The 24,773-nt window shown below is 45.0% G+C and overlaps 1 protein-coding gene across 1 annotated transcript in view; it reads right to left on the bottom strand.

Moving 5' to 3' along the window:
- LOC124037433 (E3 ubiquitin-protein ligase arih1-like) overlaps nucleotides 1-23,775 on the bottom strand; it is a 29,312-nt gene extending 5,537 nt beyond the window's left edge. Inside the window, exons 1-11 of the mRNA XM_046352131.1 lie at nucleotides 23,247-23,775; nucleotides 17,624-17,691; nucleotides 15,251-15,395; nucleotides 14,029-14,121; nucleotides 13,893-13,948; nucleotides 11,287-11,353; nucleotides 9,440-9,546; nucleotides 8,583-8,625; nucleotides 6,809-6,880; nucleotides 5,613-5,743; nucleotides 4,385-4,442 (exon numbers count right to left, since the gene is read on the bottom strand). Coding sequence (XP_046208087.1) covers nucleotides 4,385-4,442; nucleotides 5,613-5,743; nucleotides 6,809-6,880; nucleotides 8,583-8,625; nucleotides 9,440-9,546; nucleotides 11,287-11,353; nucleotides 13,893-13,948; nucleotides 14,029-14,121; nucleotides 15,251-15,395; nucleotides 17,624-17,691; nucleotides 23,247-23,531 — 1,125 coding nt within the window. The 5' untranslated portion in view covers nucleotides 23,532-23,775. The remainder of the gene's footprint in view (nucleotides 1-4,384; nucleotides 4,443-5,612; nucleotides 5,744-6,808; nucleotides 6,881-8,582; nucleotides 8,626-9,439; nucleotides 9,547-11,286; nucleotides 11,354-13,892; nucleotides 13,949-14,028; nucleotides 14,122-15,250; nucleotides 15,396-17,623; nucleotides 17,692-23,246) is intronic.
- Between the last annotated feature and the right edge of the window lie 998 nt (nucleotides 23,776-24,773).

Below are 24,773 nucleotides of genomic sequence, written 5' to 3'. Positions count from 1 at the left end.
CCTACCTACCTACCGCCCACTACAACAGTGACTATATAACCTACCTACCTACCGCCCACTACAACAGTGACTATATAACCTACCTACCTACCGCCCACTACAACAGTGACTATATAACCTACCTACCTACCGCCCACTACAACAGTGACTATATAACCTAGTGTGACTATATAACCTACCTACCTACCGCCCACTACAACAGTGACTATATAACCTACCTACCTACCGCCCACTACAACAGTGACTATATAACCTACCTACCTACCGCCCACTACAACAGTGACTATATAACCTACTACAACTACAACAGTGACTATATAACCTACCTACCTACCGCCCACTACAACAGTGACTATATAACCAACCTACCTAACACAACAGTGACTATATAACCTACCTACCTACCTACCGCCCACTACAACAGTGACTATATAACCTACCTACCTACCTACCGCCCACTACAACAGTGACTATATAACCTACCTACCTACCGCCCACTACAACAGTGACTATATAACCTACCTACCTACCTACGCCCACTACAACAGTGACTATATGACTACCTACCTAACAACAGTGACTATATAACCTACCTACCTACCGCCCACTACAACAGTGACTATATAACCTACCTACCTACCTACCGCCCACTACAACAGTGACTATATAACCTACCTACCTACCTACCGCCCACTACAACAGTGACTATATAACCTACCTACCTACCTACCGCCCACTACAACAGTGACTATATAACCTACCTACCTACCTACCGCCCACTACAACAGTGACTATATAACCTACCTACCTACCTACCGCCCACTACAACAGTGACTATATAACCTACCTACCTACCTACCGCCCACTACAACAGTGACTATATAACCTACCTACCTACCTACCGCCCACTACAACAGTGACTATATAACCTACCTACCTACCTACCGCCCACTACAACAGTGACTATATAACCTACCTACCTACCTACCGCCCACTACAACAGTGACTATATAACCTACCTACCTACCTACCGCCCACTACAACAGTGACTATATAACCTACCTACCTACCTACCGCCCAGTGACTATATAACCTACCTACCTACCTACCGCCCACTACAACAGTGACTATATAACCTACCTACCTACCTACCGCCCACTACAACAGTGACTATATAACCTACCTACCTACCTACCGCCCACTACAACAGTGACTATATAACCTACCTACCTACCTACCGCCCACTACAACAGTGACTATATAACCTACCTACCTACCGCCCACTACAACAGTGACTATATAACCTACCTACCTACCGCCCACTACAACAGTGACTATATAACCTACCTACCTACCGCCCACTACAACAGTGACTATATAACCTACCTACCTACCGCCCACTACAACAGTGACTATATAACCTACCTACCTACCGCCCACTACAACAGTGACTATATAACCTACCTACCTACCGCCCACTACAACAGTGACTATATAACCTACCTACCTACCGCCCACTACAACAGTGACTATATAACCTACCTACCTACCGCCCACTACAACAGTGACTATATAACCTACCTACCTACCGCCCACTACAACAGTGACTATATAACCTACCTACCTACCGCCCACTACAACAGTGACTATATAACCTACCTACCTACCGCCCACTACAACAGTGACTATATAACCTACCTACCTACCGCCCACTACAACAGTGACTATATAACCTACCTACCTACCTACCGCCCACTACAACAGTGACTATATAACCTACCTACCTACCTACCGCCCACTACAACAGTGACTATATAACCTACCTACCTACCTACCGCCCACTACAACAGTGACTATATAACCTACCTACCTACCTACCGCCCACTACAACAGTGACTATATACCTACCTACCTACCTACCGCCCACTACAACAGTGACTATATAACCTACCTACCTACCTACCGCCCACTACAACAGTGACTATATAACCTACCTACCTACCGCCCACTACAACAGTGACTATATAACCTACCTACCTACCGCCCACTACAACAGTGACTATATAACCTACCTACCTACCGCCCACTACAACAGTGACTATATAACCTACCTACCTACCGCCCACTACAACAGTGACTATATAACCTACCTACCTACCGCCCACTACAACAGTGACTATATAACCTACCTACCTACCGCCCACTACAACAGTGACTATATAACCTACCTACCTACCGCCCACTACAACAGTGACTATATAACCTACCTACCTACCGCCCACTACAACAGTGACTATATAACCTACCTACCTACCGCCCACTACAACAGTGACTATATAACCTACCTACCTACCGCCCACTACAACAGTGACTATATAACCAACCTACCTACCTACCGCCCACTACAACAGTGACTATATAACCAACCTACCTACCTACCGCCCACTACAACAGTGACTATATAACCAACCTACCTACCTACCGCCCACTACAACAGTGACTATATAACCAACCTACCTACCTACCGCCCACTACAACAGTGACTATATAACCTACCTACCTACCTACCTACCGCCCACTACAACAGTGACTATATAACCTACCTACCTACCTACCTACCGCCCACTACAACAGTGACTATATAACCTACCTACCTACCTACCGCCCACTACAACAGTGACTATATAACCTACCTACCTACCTACCGCCCACTACAACAGTGACTATATAACCTACCTACCTACCTACCGCCCACTACAACAGTGACTATATAACCTACCTACCTACCTACCGCCCACTACAACAGTGACTATAAACCTACCTACCTACCTACCGCCCACTACAACAGTGACTATAAACCTACCTACCTACCTACCGCCCACTACAACAGTGACTATAACCTACCTACCTACCGCCCACTACAACAGTGACTATATAACCTACCTGACCTACCGCCCACTACAACAGTGACTATATAACCTACCTACCTACCGCCCACTACAACAGTGACTATATAACCTACCTACCTACCGCCCACTACAACAGTGACTATATAACCTACCTACCTACCGCCCACTACAACAGTGACTATATAACCTACCTACCTACCGCCCACTACAACAGTGACTATATAACCTACCTACCTACCGCCCACTACAACAGTGACTATATAACCTACCTACCTACCGCCCACTACAACAGTGACTATATAACCTACCTACCTACCGCCCACTACAACAGTGACTATATAACCTACCTACCTACCGCCCACTACAACAGTGACTATATAACCTACCTACCTACCGCCCACTACAACAGTGACTATATAACCTACCTACCTACCGCCCACTACAACAGTGACTATATAACCTACCTACCTACCGCCCACTACAACAGTGACTATATAACCTACCTACCTACCGCCCACTACAACAGTGACTATATAACCTACCTACCTACCGCCCACTACAACAGTGACTATATAACCTACCTACCTACCGCCCACTACAACAGTGACTATATAACCTACCTACCTACCGCCCACTACAACAGTGACTATATAACCTACCTACCTACCGCCCACTACAACAGTGACTATATAACCTACCTACCTACCGCCCACTACAACAGTGACTATATAACCTACCTACCTACCGCCCACTACAACAGTGACTATATAACCTACCTACCTACCGCCCACTACAACAGTGACTATATAACCTACCTACCTACCGCCCACTACAACAGTGACTATATAACCTACCTACCTACCTACCGCCCACTACAACAGTGACTATATAACCTACCTACCTACCTACCGCCCACTACAACAGTGACTATATAACCTACCTACCTACCTACCGCCCACTACAACAGTGACTATATAACCTACCTACCTACCTACCGCCCACTACAACAGTGACTATATAACCTACCTACCTACCGCCCACTACAACAGTGACTATATAACCTACCTACCTACCGCCCACTACAACAGTGACTATATAACCTACCTACCTACCGCCCACTACAACAGTGACTATATAACCTACCTACCTACCGCCCACTACAACAGTGACTATATAACCTACCTACCTACCGCCCACTACAACAGTGACTATAACCTACCTACCTACCGCCCACTACAACAGTGACTATATAACCTACCTACCTACCGCCCACTACAACAGTGACTATAACCTACCTACCTACCGCCCACTACAACAGTGACTATAACCTACCTACCTACCGCCCACTACAACAGTGACTATATAACCTACCTACCGCCCACTACAACAGTGACTATATAACCTTCCATTTTTTACAACGGTAATCGAATGGAAGATATAATAGTTGAAAGTGTTTTGTAACCGTGCAGACTTACCTCCTGTGCATCTCTGGCTGCCTTGGCATCGTCTTCATTGTAGCGGTTGCAGTTGTACCTACAGGATCATTATCATTACGGCTACTTTAGATATGAGGTAGGTACATTGTGAGGTGTTAAATGTGAACGCGAATAATATATACACTTACAGGAGAGTTTATTATTAGGTACACCAACACATTAGCTCCTACAGACAGTGAGTCACATGTCTCGCTATATATAAAAGCAGGCAGACAGGCATCAAGGCATTCAGTTACTGTTCGACTTCACGTTGGAATGGGCAAAAAAACAACAACGACCTAAGCGACTTTGTTCGTGGTGTGATCGTCGGTGCCAAGACGCGCCGGATCCAGTATCTCAGAAACATCCGCCCTCCTGGGCTTTTCACAGACACGACATTGTCTAGGGATTATCGAGAATGGTGCGACAAACACAAAACATCCAGTCAGTGGCAGTTCCCTTTTGGGGTGAACACAGCTCGTTGACGAGAGGTCCAAGGAGAAGGGGGGTCATGCAAGCTAACGGGCGGGCCACAAACAGGTCCATAAATACGCAGAGCGGCATCTCGGAAACGCACAACTCGTTGACCCTCGTCACGGATGGTTACCTGCAGACGACCACACCAGGTTCCACTCTTATCTGCTAAAAAAAAAAAAGAAGAAAAACAAGAAGAGACTCCAGTGGGCATGCCATCCCCAACACCGTTGAGGAGCCTGGAACATGACAGCGCGTTCGGTTTACTTGAGAGGCCTGGTCAGTCGCGCCCCCCAGACCATAATGGGATGAGATGGAACGGGCTGTCGGCAGCATGAATGTATCGCCGTCCAATCTGCAGCAACTGCGCGATGCCATCGCGTCACTGTGGACCAACATCCCTGTGGAACGTGTCCGACACTTTGTAGAATGCCCCCGGAGAATTCAGGCTGTTCTGGAGGCAAAAGGAGGAATGACCCCGGGACTAGATGGGTGTACCTTATAAACTGTTGGGTGACTATATATACATAGTATACCATTTAGCAGACAATTGAATCCAAACTTCCAGTCATGCGTGCCTTTTTTAAATTTTATTTTTTTATGCGTGGGTGGCCTCGGGAATCGATCCCACTATCCTGGCAGTTACAAGAGCCATGCTCTACCAACTGAGCTACAGAGGGCCGTGAAGTGAGTACACGGTCACCTGTTTCAGCTTCTCCAGACTCACCAAACGTGTGTGATTCTTACTACTCACCATGCTGAGCCGTGTGGCTCCCAGGGACCCAGACAGACCCAACAGAACTCAGCTTTACAGCTCTGATTCCGACACACCATGTGATTGCAGCCGCCGTCCTTCTCAATGGTCACGTGACACTTTGGACACTCCTGTGAAAAAGTGTGCCGAGGACAGTGAAACCCCCCTAGTGGAGCGCAGCCAACACCAAGGTATGAAAAACGTCTATCTAGATCACATTAACCTGGGCCCATATTCACACAGAGTCTCAAGAGTAGGCCTCTCTTACATCAGTATTCCTAGTCTGAAACGCTTTATAAAATACAGACCACGATGTTCTCTCTGTACAGTTCTGTAGATCTGGACTGGTAACATACCTTGGTGTTATGTCGTGTTATAATCATATCTTGGTATTATGTTACGTAGCATTATAACTATACCTTGGTATTATGTATTGTTATATTATGTAGCATTATGACCATGCCTTAGTATTAGGTGTTATGTAGCATTATAACTATACCTTAGTATTAGGTGTTAGGTAGCATTATAACTATACCTTAGTATTAGGTGTTAGGTAGCATTATAACTATACCTTAGTATTAGGTAGCATTATAACTATACCTTAGTATTAGGTAGCATTATAACTATACCTTAGTATTAGGTGTTATGTAGCATTATAACTATACCTTAGTATTAGGTGTTATGTAGCATTATAACTATACCTTAGTATTAGGTGTTAGGTAGCATTATAACTATACCTTAGTATTAGGTGTTATGTAGCATTATAACTATACCTTAGTATTAGGTGTTATGTAGCATTATAACTATACCTTAGTATTAGGTGTTATGTAGCATTATAACTATACCTTAGTATTAGGTGTTAGGTAGCATTATAACTATACCTTAGTATTAGGTGTTAGGTAGCATTATAACTATACCTTAGTATTAGGTATTATGTTACGTAGCGTTATAACCATACCTTGGTATTATGTTACGTAGCGTTATAACCATACATTGGTATTATGTTACGTAGCGTTATAACCATACCTTGGTATTATGTTACGTAGCGTTATAACCATACCTTGGTATTCTGTTATGTAGCGTTATAACCATACCTTGGTATTCTGTTACGTAGCGTTATAACCATACCTTGGTATTCTGTTACGTAGCGTTATAACCATACCTTGGTATTCTGTTATGTAGCATTATAACCATACCTTGGTATTAGCTGCAATCCAGTTGGATGTTTCACTGTCATCGTCACACTTTTTAATCCACTTTCTCAGCCACTGTAGGACAGCAGAGCAACAAGAGGTCAACTAATTGTTGCATATTCATCCAGCAAGACAGACAAACACTGAGTGTACAAAACATTAGGAACACCTGTACTTCCCATGACATAACCTGACCAGGTGAAAGCCATGATCCCTTATGGGGATGTCACCTGTTAAGACATGGATTTTGTATGTGTGCCACTCAAAGTGCCTTTGAACAGAGTATGGTAGTAGGTGCCAGGCGCACCGGTCCATCACCCAACGGACATCCAGACAACTTGACAACAGCATCCATGCGAAATGCTTTTGACACCGTGGAGTCCATGACACGACGAATTGAGGCTGTTCTAAGGGCAAAAGGGGAGTGGTGCACCTCCATATTAGGAAGCTGTTCCTACTGTTATGTACACTCAGTGTACATGATATTATTACACGATATCATGTTGTGTCCGAGGGTAGAACCTAGCCCTATGTCGTGTCCGAGGGTAGAACCTAGCCCTATGTCGTGTCCGAGGGTAGAACCTAGCCCTATGTCGTGTCCGAGGGTAGAACCTAGCCCTATGTCGTGTCCGAGGGTAGAACCTAGCCCTATGTCGTGTCCGAGGGTAGAACCTAGCCCTATGTCGTGTCCGAGGGTAGAACCTAGCCCTATGTCGTGTCCGAGGGTAGAACCTAGCCCTATGTCGTGTCCGAGGGTAGAACCTAGCCCTATGTCGTGTCCGAGGGTAGAACCTAGCCCTATGTCGTGTCCGAGGGTAGAACCTAGCCCTATGTCGTGTCCGAGGGTAGAACCTAGCCCTATGTCGTGTCCGAGGGTAGAACCTAGCCCTATGTCGTGTCCGAGGGTAGAACCTAGCCCTATGTCGTGTCCGAGGGTAGAACCTAGCCCTATGTCGTGTCCGAGGGTAGAACCTAGCCCTATGTCCTATGTCGTCCGAGGGTAGAACCTAGCCCTATGTCGTGTCATGAACCTCCCTATGTCGTGTCCGAGGGTAGAACCTAGCCCTATGTCGTGTCCGATAGAACCTCATGTCAGAGGGTAGAACCTAGCCCTATGTCATGTCCGAGGGTAGAACCTAGCCCTATGTCGTGTCCGCCCTATGTCGGTCCGTGCCCTATGTCAGAGGGTAGAACCTAGCCCTATGTCGTGTCCGAGGGTAGAACCTAGCCCTATGTCGTGTCAGAGGGTAGAACCTAGCCCTATATCATGTCATAGGGTAGAACCTAGCCCTATATCATGTCGTCAGAGGGTAGAAGCTAGCCCTATATCATATCATGTCGTGTCAGAGGGTAGAACCTAGCCCTATATCATATCATGTCGTGTCAGAGGGTAGAACCTAGCCCTATATCATGTCATAGGGTAGAAGCTAGCCCTATATCATGTCAGAGGGTAGAAGCTAGCCCTATATCATGTCAGAGGGTAGAAGCTAGCCCTATATCATGTCAGAGGGTAGAAGCTAGCCCTATATCATGTCATAGGGTAGAAGCTAGCCCTAAATCATGTCATAGGGTAGAAGCTAGCCCTATATCATGTCATGTCAGAGGGTAGAAGCTAGCCCTATATCATGTCAGAGGGTAGAACCCAGCCCTATATCATGTCATGTCAGAGGGTAGAAGCTAGCCCTATATCATGTCATGTCAGAGGGTAGAAGCTAGCCCTATATCATGTCGTGTCAGAGGGTAGAAGCTAGCCCTAAATCATGTCTTCTGCACATACCTTACACTTGACAGGATCGTGCCAGTTCTCCCCACAGTTGAAGCTGGAATGATAAAATACATCCCATTAGTATCAATTGTTTCTATTCTCCCCCATGTTGTAGTTGCAGGGATTAGGTAAAAGGTTGCCAACAGGAAGCTATGCTCCCAGAGGAGCCTGTTGTGACTGGTGGCAGCTACGTGGGGAGGGGAGGAAAACTCAAGGCTGCCGGGATCTCATACCAACTCCTTTTGGATCTCGACTAACCCAGCCACCGCCCGAGTCTCGACTAACCCAGCCACCGCCCGAGTCTCGACTAACCCAGCCACCGCCCGAGTCTCGACTAACCCAGCCACCGCCCGAGTCTCGACTAACCCAGCCACCGCCCGAGTCTCGACTAACCCAGCCACCGCCCGAGTCTCGACTAACCCAGCCACCGCCCGAGTCTCGACTAACCCAGCCACCGCCCGAGTCTCGACTAACCCAGCCACCGCCCGAGTCTCGACTAACCCAGCCACCGCCCGAGTCTCGACTAACCCAGCCACCGCCCGAGTCTCGACTAACCCAGCCACCGCCCGAGTCTCGACTAACCCAGCCACCGCCCGAGTCTCGACTAACCCAGCCACCGCCCGAGTCTCGACTAACCCAGCCACCGCCCGAGTCTCGACTAACCCAGCCACCGCCCGAGTCTCGACTAACCCAGCCACCGCCAGAGTCTCGACTAACCCAGCCACCGCCCGAGTCTTGACTAACCCAGCCATCTCCTGAGTCTTGAGACATTGTTGTTCTAAAGATGTGCTTTAAGACTTCTTACGGAGTAGACTGTACTGTCATTTCATAGTAAAAAGAGGACAAGGCAGATCATTTAGTAGTCTTACCAGAACTGTCGACCACACTTGCACCTGACCGGCTTGGCGTCGGGGTACTGGACTTTAACGACGTGATGGCAGTCTGGTGCGGGACACCACTTTAACAGTCTATTACACTGTGGGAGATTTGGACAGGAAGACCCATTCAGTTATCCAATCTTATTAAATCTTTCAAAAAATAAACGCAATAAATTCAATGCACATTGAATGTAACAGTGGTCTAGTCTACTGCACATTAGACCGCTGTTACATTCAGTCTACTGCACATTGAATGTAACAGTGGTCTATTCTAATGCACATTGAATGTAACAGCGGTCTAGTCTAATGCACATTGAATGTAACAGCGGTCTAGTCTAATGCACAGTGAATGTAACAGCGGTCTAGTCTAATGCACAGTGAATGTAACAGCGGTCTAGTCTAAATGCACAGTGAATGTAACAGCGGTCTAGTCTAATGCACAGTGAATGTAACAGCGGTCTAGTCTAGTCTAATGCACAGTGAATGTAACAGCGGTCTAGTCTAGTGCACAGTGAATGTAACAGCGGTCTAGTCTAATGCACAGTGAATGTAACAGCGGTCTAGTCTAATGCACAGTGAATGTAACAGCAGTCTAATGCACAGTGAATGTAACAGCGGTCTAGTCTAATGCACAGTGAATGTAACAGCGGTCTAGTCTAATGCACAGTGAATGTAACAGCGGTCTAGTCTAATGCACAGTGAATGTAACAGCGGTCTAGTCTAATGCACAGTGAATGTAACAGCGGTCTAGTCTAATGCACAGTGAATGTAACAGCGGTCTAGTCTAATGCACAGTGAATGTAACAGCGGTCTAGTCTAATGCACAGTGAATGTAACAGCGGTCTAGTCTAATGCACAGTGAATGTAACAGCGGTCTAGTCTAATGCACAGTGAATGTAACAGCGGTCTAGTCTAATGCACAGTCTAGTCTAATGCACAGTGAATGTAAGTCTAATGCACAGTGGTCAGCGGTCTAGTCTAATGCACAGTGAATGTAACAGCGGTCTAGTCTAATGCACAGTGAATGTAACAGCGGTCTAGTCTAGTCTAATGCACAGTGAATGTAACAGCGGTCTAGTCTAATGCACAGTGAATGTAACAGTCTAGTCTAATGCACAGTGAATGTAACAGCGGTCTAGTCTAATGTGAATGTAACTCTAGTCTAATGCACAGTGAATGTAACAGCGGTCTAGTCTAGTCTAATGCACAGTGAATGTAACAGCGGTCTAGTCTATGCACAGTGAATGTAACAGCGGTCTAGTCTAATCTGAATGCACATTGAATGAATGTAACAGCGGTCTAGTCTAGTCTAATGCACAGTGAATGTAACAGCGGTCTAGTCTAATGCACAGTGAATGTAACTAAATGCACAGTGAATGTAACAGCGGTCTAGTCTAGTCTAATGCACAGTGAATGTAACAGCGGTCTAGTCTAATGCACAGTGAATGTAACAGCGGTCTAGTCTAATGCACAGTGAATGTAACAGCGGTCTAGTCTAATGCACAGTGAATGTAACAGCGGTCTAGTCTAGTCTAATGCACAGTGAATGTAACAGCGGTCTAGTCTAGTCTAATGCACAGTGAATGTAACAGCGGTCTAGTCTAGTCTAATGCACAGTGAATGTAACAGCGGTCTAGTCTAATGCACAGTGAATGTAACAGCGGTCTAGTCTAATGCACAGTGAATGTAACAGCGGTCTAGTCTAATGCACAGTGAATGTAACAGCGGTCTAGTCTAATGCACAGTGAATGTAACAGCGGTCTAGTCTAATGCACATTGAATTTTCTTATTGTTCCACTCGGAACTCATAAATAACATAGAAGGTAAAACAAGCTTACCTCTACAAAACTATTGGTAATTAAATGTTGGTACTTCAGCTTCACTTTAGAGTCTGTTATGAGGCGCCTGGAGGAGGAATAACAGACTGTTATTGTCGTGACAAAATAAGCTGGCTTTCCCTGGGTAAGTGCTTTCTGAAAGTGTTCAGACCCTTCACCTTCTCCCCACATTTTGCTACATTACAGCCTTGTTCTATAATGGATTAATTAAACATTTAAATAAATCTACACACAACACCCCATAATGACAAAGCAAAAACAGGTTTTTTTTGAAGTTGTTGCTATTTTATTTTTAAAAATTAACTGAAAAACCCTTATTTGCATAAGTATTCAGACCCTTTGCTATGAGACCCGAAATTGAGCTCAGGTGCATCCTGTTTCCATTGATCGTCCTTGAGATGTTTCTACAACTTGATTGGAGTCCACCTGTGGTAAATTCAATTGATTGGACATGATTTGGAAAGGCACACACCTGTCTATATAAGGCCCCACAGTTGACAGTGCATGTCAGAGCAAAAACCAAGCCATGAGGACGAAGGAATTGTCCGTAGAGCTCCGAGACAGGATTGTGTCGAGGCACAGATCTGGGGAAGGGTACCAAAACATTTCTGCAGCATTGAAGGTCCCCAAGAACACTGTGGCCTCCATCATTCTTAAATGGAAGAAGTTTGGAACCACCAAGACTCTTCCTAGAGCTGGCCGCCTAGCCAAACTGAGCAATTGGGGGAGAAGGGCCTTGTTCAGGGAGGTGACCAAGAACCCAATGGTAACTCTGACAGAACTCCAGAGTTCCTCTGTGGTGATTGGAGAACCTTCCAGAAGGACAACCACATTTGCAGCACTCCACCAATCAGGTCTTTATGGTCGAGTGGCCAGATGGAAGCCACTCCTCAGTAAGACACGACAACCCGCTTTGAGTTTGCCAAAAGGAACCGAAAAGGACGCTGACCATGAGAAACAACATTCTATTAATGTAAATGTGATTCTTATTATTATTTATAAATTAGCCAGAATTTCAAAAAAAATGTTTTTGCTTCTTCATTATGGGGTATTGTGCGTAGATTGTCCCCCTCATCATCATTTATTTAACCAATTTTAGAATAAGGCTTACAAGTGCCATGCTCTACCAACTAAGGTTACAAAATGTGGAAAAAATTTCAAGGGGTCTGAAAACTTTCAGAAGGCACTGTAGCTACTACCAATATGGTGCGTTTGCTATAATTCTGCAGAATTATGGGTTGAGTCTGCCTCACTAACGGAGGAGAAACCACATCTAGGATGTTAAGTAAATGGCTACATGAATGTTGTATGGTGTTGAGGCCTGCTGTAACCTGACTGTCAACATTTAGTCAACAGCGTACTGCAGTGAGACTACACGGCCGTAGTGAGATCAGTGAGATCAGGGCGACTCTACGGCCGTAGTGAGATCAGGGCGAGACTATACGGCCGTAGTGAGATCAGGGCGAGACTATACGGCCGTAGTGAGATCAGGGCGAGACTATACGGCCGTAGTGAGATCAGGGACTACACGGCGAGACAGGCGATACGGCCGTAGTGAGATCAGGGCGAGACTATACGGCCGTAGTGAGATCAGGGCGAGACTATACGGCCGTAGTGAGATCAGGGCGAGACTCGAGACTACGGCCGTAGTGAGATCAGGGCGAGACTATACGGCCGTAGTGAGATCAGGGCGAGACTATACGGCCGTAGTGAGATCAGGGCGAGACTATACGGCCGTAGTGAGATCAGGGCGAGACTATACGGCCGCAGTGAGATCAGGGCGAGACTATAGGGCCGTAGTGAGATCAGGGCGAGACTATACGGCCGCAGTGAGATCAGGGCGAGACTATAGGGCCGTAGTGAGATCAGGGCGAGACTATACGGCCGTAGTGAGATCAGGGCGAGACTATGAGATCAGGGCGAGACTATACGGCCGTAGTGAGATCAGGGCGAGACTTGGGCTGTAAATTAGCTTTAGAGCTGCCTACTGGGTCAAGACAGGAAGCTACAGATTAACAATCATGTCCTCAATACAGTCTACAGGCATTAGGGTCCCTTATTGGATGTCACCTGTTAAATCCACTTCAAATCAGAGTAGATGAAGGGGAGGAAACAGGTTAAAGGGGAGGAGACCTGGTTAAAGGGGAGGAGACCTGGTTAAAGGGGAGGAGACCTGGTTAAAGGGGAGGAGACCTGGTTAAAGGGGAGGAGACCTGGTTAAAGGGGAGGAAACAGGTTAAAGAAGGATTTTTAAGCCTTGAGACATGGATTGTGAATGTCTGCTATTCAGAGGGTGAACGGGCAAGACAAAATATTGAAGTGCCTTTGAACGGGGGTATGGTAGTAGGTGCGAGGCGCACCGGTTTGTGTCAAGAACTGCTGGGTTTTTCACGCTCAACAGTTCCTTGTGTATCAAGAATGGTCCACCACCCAAAGGACATCCAGCCAACTTGACAACTATGGGTCAACATGTCCCCAGCATCCCTGTGAGACGCTTTGTAGAGTCCATGCCCTAATGAATTGAGAGGGGGGACAAAAGGTGGTTCAACTCGATATTAGGAAGGTGTTCCTAATGTTCGGTGCACTCAGACCATAACAATACTCACATGACTGTGTTGTCGTCCACTAAGATGTCACAACTATGGGCAGGGCAGGAGATGGTCTGAAAACAAACGAGACAATGAGTTCAACAGTCGGTGTAACCAGTCCCTTTACATACGATCATTTAGGACGCAGCACTACCTGTCCCATCCCCTCCTCGATGATTTTGGTTGTCAGGTAATCTCCCCAGCACTGCAGACAGAACTTGTGTCCACACTCTAAGCCAGTGAAATACTGCGGGGAAAACAAGAAAACATTATTTTAGTATTTTCAGACACCGCCGCCAAACAGCCGAGTCTCAGGTCTCCTTCCAGAGCACAATGTTTGTCACAGCTTCATCTGCATCAATAGGGCTCGGGTTCATAGTGCGCAGTATAGGGTTCCACAATGGGCCAACGCTCCAGTGAGTCCCTACGGGAACCGTAGCCATGGATACCACTGGACAGACGTGACAGAGTGTTCCGTTGTTTTCACAATGTGTATCGTCTGGCTGCCTAAAGAGCCGTTTCCTGGATAGACCGCTGTCATTTACCCTATCAGGGTGAGATCTGCATTGCCTAGCAACAAATCACAGTGGAATTTCATTGAAAAGCCAGTCTCTTGCTTAAGTATAATTTTAAAAAATCTTTATTTAACTCGGCAAGTCAGTTAAGAACAAATTCTTATTTATAATGACGGTCTACCAGGGAACAGTGGGTTAACTGTTGTTCAGGGGAACAGTGGGTTAACTGCCTTGTTCAGGGGACTGAAAAACACATTTCTACCTGGTCAGCTCGGGGATCCGTTCTTGCAACCTTTTAAACACTAGCCCAGATAGTGGAATTAGCCCAGATAGTTTACCCTGAAGGAACTGAACCTACAACCTAACTGGGTTAGACGGAGGCATAATGTTTTTGATAAAATGGTATGGAATCGTTGCACAGCGAGCCCAAAACAGGTTTACCTTTACCAGACTCGTATCCAGAGCGATTATATAGTCAGTACATTCATCTTCAGATAGCTAGGTGGACCAGTCATAGTCAATACATTAATCTTCAGATAGCTAGGTGGACCAGTCATAGTCAGAACATTCATCTTTAGATAGCTAGGTGGACCAGTCATAGTCAATACATTAATCTTCAGATAGCTAGGTGGACCAGTCATAGTCAGAACATTCATCTTTAGATAGCTAGGTGGGACAACCTCATATCACAGTCAGTACATTTTTCCTCAATAAAGTATCTATAGTCAGAACAAAGTCAGAGCTTGAAATGGGGGGGACAGATGAAAAAAGTCAAATATTGAGTAGGTAATAACCTTATGACAGTTAGTTTAGATAACAGATAATGACACGGCAGGTAATATAATAAATGAAGGGACTGACTGAGTTTGGGTAGTTTAGATAGCAGATCTGACACGGCAGGTCCTGAGCAGCTGATCTTGTGCTCATCAGTCTGGTCCTCGACTTCTTACAGGGGTTGATGACGTGGCACTCTGAGAACAGCTTATCCACATTACCGTCGAAATACCTGCAGAGAGAAGAGGAGGAGCAGGAGGGGGGAGAGAGAATTGAAGAGGGCACTAGAACAGTCTCCAGCACTCTGCCTCACCCTCTGTTACCCAGCCAAGGAGGGCCTACAGAGAGAAGAGGAGGAGCAGGAGGGGGGAGAGAGAATTGAAGAGGGCACTAGAACAGTCTCCAGCACTCGGCCTCACCTTCTGTTACCCAGCCAAGGAGGGCCTACAGCAACACCTAGATATTCTGCACAGATCCGGTCAGACCTGGGCCCTGAGAGTAAATCTCAGTCAGACAAAACGACTGGTTTTCCAAAAAAAAAAAAAATCCAGTTGCCAGGACCACAAATACAAATTCCATCTAGACACTGTTGCCCTAGAGCACACAAAAAAAACTATACATACCTCGGCCTAAACATCAGCGCCACAGGTAACTTCCACAAAGCTGTGAATGATCTGAGAGACAAGGCTAGAAGGGCCTTCTATGCCATCAAAAGGAATATAAAATTCAACATACCAATTAGGATCTGGCTAAAAATACTTGAATCAGTCATAGAGCCCATTGCCCTTTATGGTTGTGAGGTCTGGTGTCCGCTCACCAACCAAGACTTCACAAAATGGGACAAACACCAAATTGAGACTCTGCACGCAGAATTCTGCAAATATATCATCTGTGTAAAACGTAAAAAATAAAATAATGCATACAGAGCAGATCTAGGCCGATACCCACTAATTATACCCGCTAATTATCTAGAAAAGAGCCGTTAAATTCTACAACCACCTAAAAGGAAGCGATTCCCAAACCTTCCATAACAAAGCATCACCTACAGAGAGATGAACCTGGAGAAGAGTCCCCTAAGCAAGCTGGTCCTGGGGCTCTGTTCACAAACACAAACAAACAGAGCCCCAGGACAACAGCACAATTACACCCAATCAAATCATGAGAAAACAAAAATAATATTACTTGACACATTGGAAAGAATTAACAAAAGAACTGAGCAAACTAGAATGCTATTTGGCCCTAAACAGAGAGTACACAGCGGCAGAATACCTGACCACTGTGACTGACCCAAAATTAAGGAAAGCTTTGACTATGTACAGACTCAGTGAGCATAGCCTTGCTATTGAGAAAGGCCGCCGTAACAGACCTGGCTCTCAAGAAATGTGCTCACTGCCCACAAAATGAGGTAGAAACAGAGCTGCACTTCCTAACCTCCTGTCCAACGTATGACCATATTAGAGAGACATATTTCTCTCAGATTACACAGATCCACAAAGAATTTAAAAACAGATCCAATTTTGATAAACTCCCATATCTACTGGGTGAAATACCACAGTGTGACATCACAGCAGCAAGGTTTATGTGTGACCTGTTGCCACAAGAAAAGGGCAACCAGTGAAGAACAAACACCATTGTAACCTTTCCCACATTGTTACGTTACAGCTTCATCTTAGAATGGATGAAAAGTGCAAACACTCATTAAAAAAAACTTTTTTGCTTTGTCATTATGGGCTATTGTGATGTCATTATGGGCTATTGTGATGTCATTATGGGCTATTGTGATGTCATTATGGGCTATTGTGATGTCATTATGGGCTATTGTGATGTCATTATGGGCTATTGTGATGTCATTATGGGGTATTGTGATGTCATTATGGGGTATTGTGATGTCATTATGGGGTATTGTGTGTAGATTGATGAGGTGAAAAAAAAACAATGTAATCAATTTTAGAATAAGGCTGTAACGAAACAATGTGTAAAAAGTCAAGGGGTCTGAATACTTTTCCGAATGCCCTGTAAATACAACCCATTTTTATGTTCATTAATTTTCCTTTCCAACTATCTGTACATTGTTACAACACTGTAAATATATAATGGCTAACTTTAGAACCGTAGTGAGTAATGTTTACTGTTAATTTATGTTTGTTTATTTCACTCTTGTATATTATCTACTTCACTTGCTTTGGCAATGTTAACATATATGTTTCCCATGCCAATAAAGCCCCTTCAACTGAATACACACACCACACACACACTGTTCATTTCTATTGTAACGTTGTGTTTGGCAATATGGATCAACACGTCATGCCAATAAAGATAACTGAAATAGAATTTAAGGAATTTAAGGAGAGACAGAAACAAGCTTTGACAAACACATCATCGGCGTTGTTTGAAACCAGCAGAATGAAACGAGGTCATAAAACTGGAGAAAAAAAAAAAAACCTAACCGGGTCGGTATACCTTTCCATGAGCTTCTCTCTGTCCCAGTTGAAGTGACTCAGAAGGATCCTGGTGATTGTTGCAGGATTCTAACAGGAAACAGAAGAGAAATGGCTGTGTTATACTGGCTGTGTTATACTGTTATACTGGCTGTGTTATACTGTTATACTGGCTGTGTTATACTGTTATACTGGCTGTGTTATACTGGCTGTGTTATACTGGCTGTGTTATACTGGCTGTGTTATACTGGCTGTGTTATACTGGCTGTATACTGGCTATACTGGCTGTGTTATACTGGCTGTGTTATACTGGCTGTGTTATACTGGCTGTGTTATACTGGCTGTGTTATACTGTGTTATACTGGCTGTGTTATACTGGCTGTGTTATACTGGCTGTGTTATACTGGCTGTGTTATACTGGCTGTGTTATACTATACTGGCTGTGTTATACTGGCTGTATTATGTGTTATACTGTTATACTGGCTGTGTTATACACGCAATAAGTTAGCACCGTATACAGTCCAACATTAGACATGGAAAGCGGTCGCTAAGCTGTAGCCCAGGACAGGTTTATAATGTTGTCACCAGTAACAAAAACACTAGTGATTATTATAACATAGACGATATGTGTGAGTGCCAGTCAAACCTCATCACTGATCATAACTACGGCATTGTGTTTTACGCAGTTATGTGATATAGCAAGAGATTATCCTGTATTTTAAGAGTTATCCAGAAACGAGAAAGCTTAAATGGATGGTGGACCTATTCCCCCTCAGGAAACTGTAAAGATTTGGTATGGGGTCCTCAGATTCTCAGATTCTACTCATGAGGTTCTGACAGCTGTAAAGATTTGGTATGGGGTCTTCAGATTCTCATTCTACAGCTGCACCATCGAGAGTATCCTGACTGGTTGCGCCACTGCCTGGTATGGCAACTGCTCGGCCTTCGACCACAAGGCACTACAGAGGGTAGTGCGTACGGCCCAGTACATCACTGGGGGCCAAGCTTCCTGACATCCAGGACCTCTATACCAGGCGGTCTCAGAGGAAAGCCCTAAAAAAATTCTAAGACTCCAGCCACCCTAGTCATAGACTGACCTCTCTGCTACCACACGGCAAGCGGTACCGGTACCGGAATCTAGGTCCATAAGACTCCTGAACAAATAATCAAAGGGCTACCCAGACCCCTCTTTTATGCTGCTGCTACTCTGTTTATTATCTATGCATAGTTACTTTAACTCTACCTACATGTACAAATGACCTCAATTACCTTGACTAACCGGTACCCCCGCACATTGACTCTGTACCGGTACCCCCTGTATATAGCCTCCACATTGACTCTGTACCATAACACCCTGTATACAGCCTCCACATTGACTCTGTACTGGTACCCCCTGTATATAGCCTCCACATTGACTCTGTACCGTAATACCCTGTATATAGCCTCCACATTGACTCTGTACCGTAATACCCTGTATATAGCCTCCATGTTGACTCTGTACCATAACACCCTGTATACAGCCTCCACATTGTACCGTAACACCCTGTATACAGCCTCCACATTGTACCGTAACACCCTGTATATAGCCTCCACATTGTACCGTAACACCCTGCATATAGCCTCCACATTGTACCGTAACACCCTATATAGCCTCCACATTGTATAACACCCTATATAGCCTCCACATTGTACCGTAACACCCTGTATATAGCCTCCACATTGTACCGTAACACCCTGTATATAGCCTCCACATTGTACCTGTATATAGCCTCCACATTGTACCGTAACACCCTGTATATAGCCTCCACATTGTACCGTAACACCCTGTATATAGCCTCCACATTGTACCGTAACATCCTGTATATAGCCTCCACATTGTACCGTAACACCCTGCATATAGCCTCCACATTGTACCGTAACACCCTGCATATAGCCTCCACATTGTACCGTAACACCCTGCATATAGCCTCCACATTGTACCGTAACACCCTGTATATAGCCTCCACATTGTACCGTAACACCCTGTATATAGCCTCCACATTGTACCGTAACATCCTGTATATAGCCTCCACATTGTACCGTAACACCCTGTATATAGCCTCCACATTGTACCGTAACACCCTGTATATAGCCTCCACATTGTACCGTAACATCCTGTATATAGCCTCCACATTGTACCGTAACACCCTGTATATAGCCTCCACATTGTACCGTAACACCCTGTATATAGCCTCCACATTGTACCGTAACACCCTGTATATAGCCTCCACATTGTAAACACCCTGTATATAGCCTCCACATTGTACCGTAACACCCTGTATATAGCCTCCACATTGTACCGTAACACCCTGTATATAGCCTCCACATTGTACCGTAACACCCTGTATATAGCCTCCACATTGTACCGTAACACCCTGTATATAGCCTCCACATTGTACCATAACACCCTGTATATAGCCTCCACATTGTACCGTAACACCCTGTATATAGCCTCACTGTTATTTTACTGGTGCTGTTTAATTATGTTACTTTTTTATTTAACACTTAAAGCATTGTTAGTGAAGGGCTTTGTAAGGAAGCATTTCACTGTTGTATTTCGGCGCATGTGACAAATCAAATTTGAGTTGAACTTTGGGCGTAAAAAGAAAAAAAAGTCAAGTTTGATGAAAACGGGGGAGGCGGCTAGGCGGGGGAGCCCGACGGGGAGGCGGCTACGGGAGCCCGACGGGAGGCGGCTACGGCGGCTACGGGAGCCCGACGGGAGGCGGCTACGGAGGCCGACGGGAGCCCGACGGGAGGCGGCGGAGCCCGGACGGGGGAGGCGGCTACTGGAGCCGGCTACGGGAGCCGGACGGGGACGGGGGAGGCGGCTACGGGAGCCCGGACGGGAGGCGGCTACGGGAGCCGCGGGAGGCGGCTACGGGAGGAGGGAGAACCCGAGGCGGCTACGGGAGCCCGGGAGGCGGCTACGGGAGGCGGCTACGGGAGGCGGCTATATTGTAATTTTCTGACCTGGTCTGGCGATGAACTGCCTGCTATATTTAGGGGAGCGCTGTGTCCCAACTTCCAAAATGGCACCCTATTCCCTATGTAGTGCACTACTTTTGACCAGAGCCACTATAAAAGGGAATTAAGTCCCATTTGGGACACAACCACTGTCACGCTGGTGTCTCAACACCGTGCCAACCAAAAACAACATTCATAAAAAAAATACAAATTGGATTTTTGAATGTAATCAGCAGCCAGCAACTGATATGGAGGTTTTGCATTTCAGATGAAGTCAAGAGAATACAAGAGGTTTGATTGTAGTGCATTACCCTGATAAGGAAGTTAGCTTCTAACATGTCATGGTGTTTAAAAAAGAACAATGGGGGCAGGTGGTCAACTGGTTGGCTAACTGTGGATCATTGCTTGCTGTACAGGCTATGTGTATGGAAACACCTCATAGGAAGAGATCATGTACAGGAAGGTATGTAGGCAGGCAGCAGTTGGAGCATGGGGAATAGCAACTCCGCTTGTGAAATCAAATTTGATTTATCATAGTCTACAACCTGCTGTTTACCAAGCATAACAGTGAAATGCTTACTTACAAACCTTACTTCCCAACAACACAGAGAGAAAAATAGATCATTTTTCCAAAAAAACAACCTGTTTTTGCTGAATCTTTATGGGGTATTGTATTCATACAGTGCATTCAGGAAGCATTCAGACCCCTTCACCTTTTCCACATTTCGCTACATTACAGCCTTGTTCTAAAAAAGTAGTACATTATTTATTTTCCACACCAATAATTTTTTTTTTTTTTTGAATAAGTCTGTAACGTAACAAAATGTTGAAAAAGTGAAGGGGTCTGAATACTTCCTGAATGCCCTGTATGAACACAATACGAAAACAGGTTTTTAGATTTTTTTGCAAATGTATTAGAAAATAAAAACAGAATTACCTTATTTACATAAGTATTCAGACCCTTTGCTTTGAAACTCAACATTTCACAAATTAACAAGGCACACCTGTTAATTGAAATGCATTCCAGGTGACTACCTCGTGACTGCCGGTTGAGAGAATTCTAAGAGTGTGCAAAGCTGTCATCAAGGCAAAGGGTGGCTACTTTGAAGAATCTCAAATATATTTGTTAAACACTTTGGTTACTCCAAAATGTCCTCACTATTATTCTACAATGTAGAAAATAGTAAAAATAAAGAAAAACCCTTGAATGAGTAGGTGTCCAAACGTTGGACTGGTACTGTATATATCTATATCTATCTCGTACCCCTGCACATGGACTCAGTACTGGTACCCTGTGTATAAAGCCAAGTTATCGTTTCTCATTGCGTGTTTTATTTGTCCATTTCCTTTCTCTTTGCATTGTTGGGAAGGCCCCTCACTAAGCATTTCACTGTTAGTCAACACCCGTTGTTCACCAAGCATGTGACAAAATAACATTTGATTTGAGACTAGACCTACAATACTATACAGTTGAGTTCCCTCCTCTAGGATTTGTATGTATTTATTTTTATTTCACCTTTATTTAACCAGGTAGGCTAGTTGAGAACAAGTTCTCATTTACAACTGCGACCTGGCCAAAAGGATTCATGCCCAGGCTTAGCTTAGAATTTAACACCAATGTTGACCATTTAAAGATATTACATTGTCAAAATGAAGAGGTAAATTCTTAGCTACACCAGGCTGTGCCGATACATATAAAGCGCTAGTTTAGGGTGTCTCTTCAGACCAGAGGCACTGGACCATGGTTTAAAATGTGTTGTTGTTATTGCTGAGGTTATTAAGACATTGACAGGGGCCGTGGGGCACGGTCAGCTGAGCACATCCCAATGGGCAGTTTTACAAAATGATAGTAATGCTGGTGGGGGGGAATAGGCTACCTGGCCGATACTTTGATCACAGAAGGGCTGTGGGAGGCACATAACTAGCTAGCTGACGTATACAGCCATGTTTCATGGTTAATTGATAAACTAGCTAACTTTAACTAGTAAGGATATTTGAAAGAGACATCTAGCTAATCACCTTGCCGAGTTGACGTTAATTAGCTTCCGGTTGCGAGTTAGACTACCCGACCTTAGCTACTAGCCCTTAGCTACCCGGCCCTTAGCTACCCGGCCCTTGCTACCCGGCCCTTAGCTACCCGGCCCTTAGCTACCCGGCCCTTAGCTACCCGGCCCTTAGCTACCCGGCCCTTAGCTACCCGGCCCTTAGCTACCCGGCCCTTAGCTACCCGGCCTTTAGCTACCCGCCCTTAGCTACCCGCCCTTAGCTACCCGGCCCTTAGCTACCCGGCCCTTAGCTACCCGGCCCTTAGCTACCCGGCCCTTAGCTACCCGGCCCTTAGCTACCCGGCCTTAGCTACCCGGCCCTTAGCTACCCGGCCCTTAGCTACCCGGCCTTAGCTACCCGGCCTTAGCTACCCGGCCTTAGCTACCCGGCCTTAGCTACAAACCAGATGGCGAAACAACTTTAGTCGATAACATGTAAGATACTAACAAAACACATGTTTTCTTCAGTTAACTAGTCAGCTAATCTAAAACGAGCCGTTTAATTTGTACGGTTAGTCGAGCTAACAGCAGGGTAGGTGGCCTGTCCACCGTCCCCGGTGTTTCCTGCACCGACACGCCTCGGAAATACCTCACCTGGATGACCTCGTTGACCTCCCTGATACACTCCACCATATGCTGGAGTATCTGCTCGGCAGTCAGCACTTCGAAGCGGTAGTCCTCTTCCTCTTGCCCGGTCCCATGACCACTTCCCCCGGTCTCCAAACCTTCGTCCCGTTCCCCTCCGGCCTCCGCGGGATCGACCAGTTCCACCTCGTCCTCGCCTAACTCCAGGGTGTCTCCCCCCGGTTCCTCTGCGCCGCTGTCTTCGCTACATTCGTCCTCGTCGAAGTCATAGTTATAACCTTCGTCTGAGTCCATTTACTCGGTTAATAATCGAGACAAAACCCGATGTAGATGCTTGGAATGGGGCAGTTTGCTTGTTATGGAATGGATCCAAACAACAACAACAACAACAACAACAAAACACACACGGTCGGGTCGGTCTTGTATTATTGTTTGTTTTTTCAGTTGTAGTGGAAATAACAACAAATGTCGCCGCTAGATGAAACCGTGCGCACAAAGAGACGCGGCGTCGTGACGCACGTCAGTTGGATGACTCGGGGCGAATAACAACAGGGTCGTGGCTAGAAGGGATCTAACTTTTTGTCGAATTAACGTGAAAAAAAGTGCAAATTCTTTGCCTTTTTATTTTATTTTATTTTTTTAACTAACCCTAACTCTTTTCCTAACCTTAACTTAATTCTCCAAACCTGCTACGAAACGTAAAATATACTAATAGTGAACCATAATTAATACAAATCCATTCATTAATATAAATACAAATCTGACGTTAATTTGACAAAAGATGAAAACCTTCTAAGCTATGATCTAAAAAGATGCTGACAATGTTGTGTATTTTATTATCCGTATTTTAAATGAAGTAAATTAAAATAATATTTTGTGTTATATTGAGTGCAGCGCAATGTTTATTTATTTATTTGTAAGTCACTACGGAAGTTGTAGAGCGCAGTTACATTTGGCTTAAAAGCATTTTAAAACTCCATGGGTTGAAGTAGTAAGACATAGATGTTATTGTTGTAAAAAAACTGAGTGTGCTTCATTTACTATCATCCTACATTAAAATATTGAATTATTTTGTCACATTTATTTTATATTATGCCAATTTCCTCAATGTGGACAATTTGTGGTACTGCATTTTCACCGCAGAATTACGCATCCTTTTTGCTTCAGATTGGTGACGTTCATATAAAAGTTTACAGTCATCACGAATACAGTAAATTGATTGCTTTAAACAGATTCATATATTTGGCTTGGTACTACAGGCGCCTGTCCGTCTCAGGACATAAACGTCTCTGCATTAAAAGTCGATGGCAAACAAATTCACGGATTTGACAGTCATGCTATCACTAAAATGAAAGCCAACCTCTTTGTCACTTTGTAGAACGACCTGTGAGGTGATGATTCATTTCAGTGAAATTAAAATTTGAAAAAAGCAGAATCTCCATTTAACATTCTAGAATTTAGATAACTGTCTTCAACCAATGGTCTTCTAACCAGTGATGTTAAATAGTGTTTGCTTAAACAGTGCATACACACCGA

This window comes from Oncorhynchus gorbuscha, linkage group LG06, assembly GCF_021184085.1.
Source record: "Oncorhynchus gorbuscha isolate QuinsamMale2020 ecotype Even-year linkage group LG06, OgorEven_v1.0, whole genome shotgun sequence".
Classification (NCBI taxonomy): domain Eukaryota; kingdom Metazoa; phylum Chordata; class Actinopteri; order Salmoniformes; family Salmonidae; genus Oncorhynchus; species Oncorhynchus gorbuscha.
The sequence above is the reverse complement of the archived record's forward strand: the minus strand, read 5'-3'. Positions and strand labels throughout refer to the sequence as shown.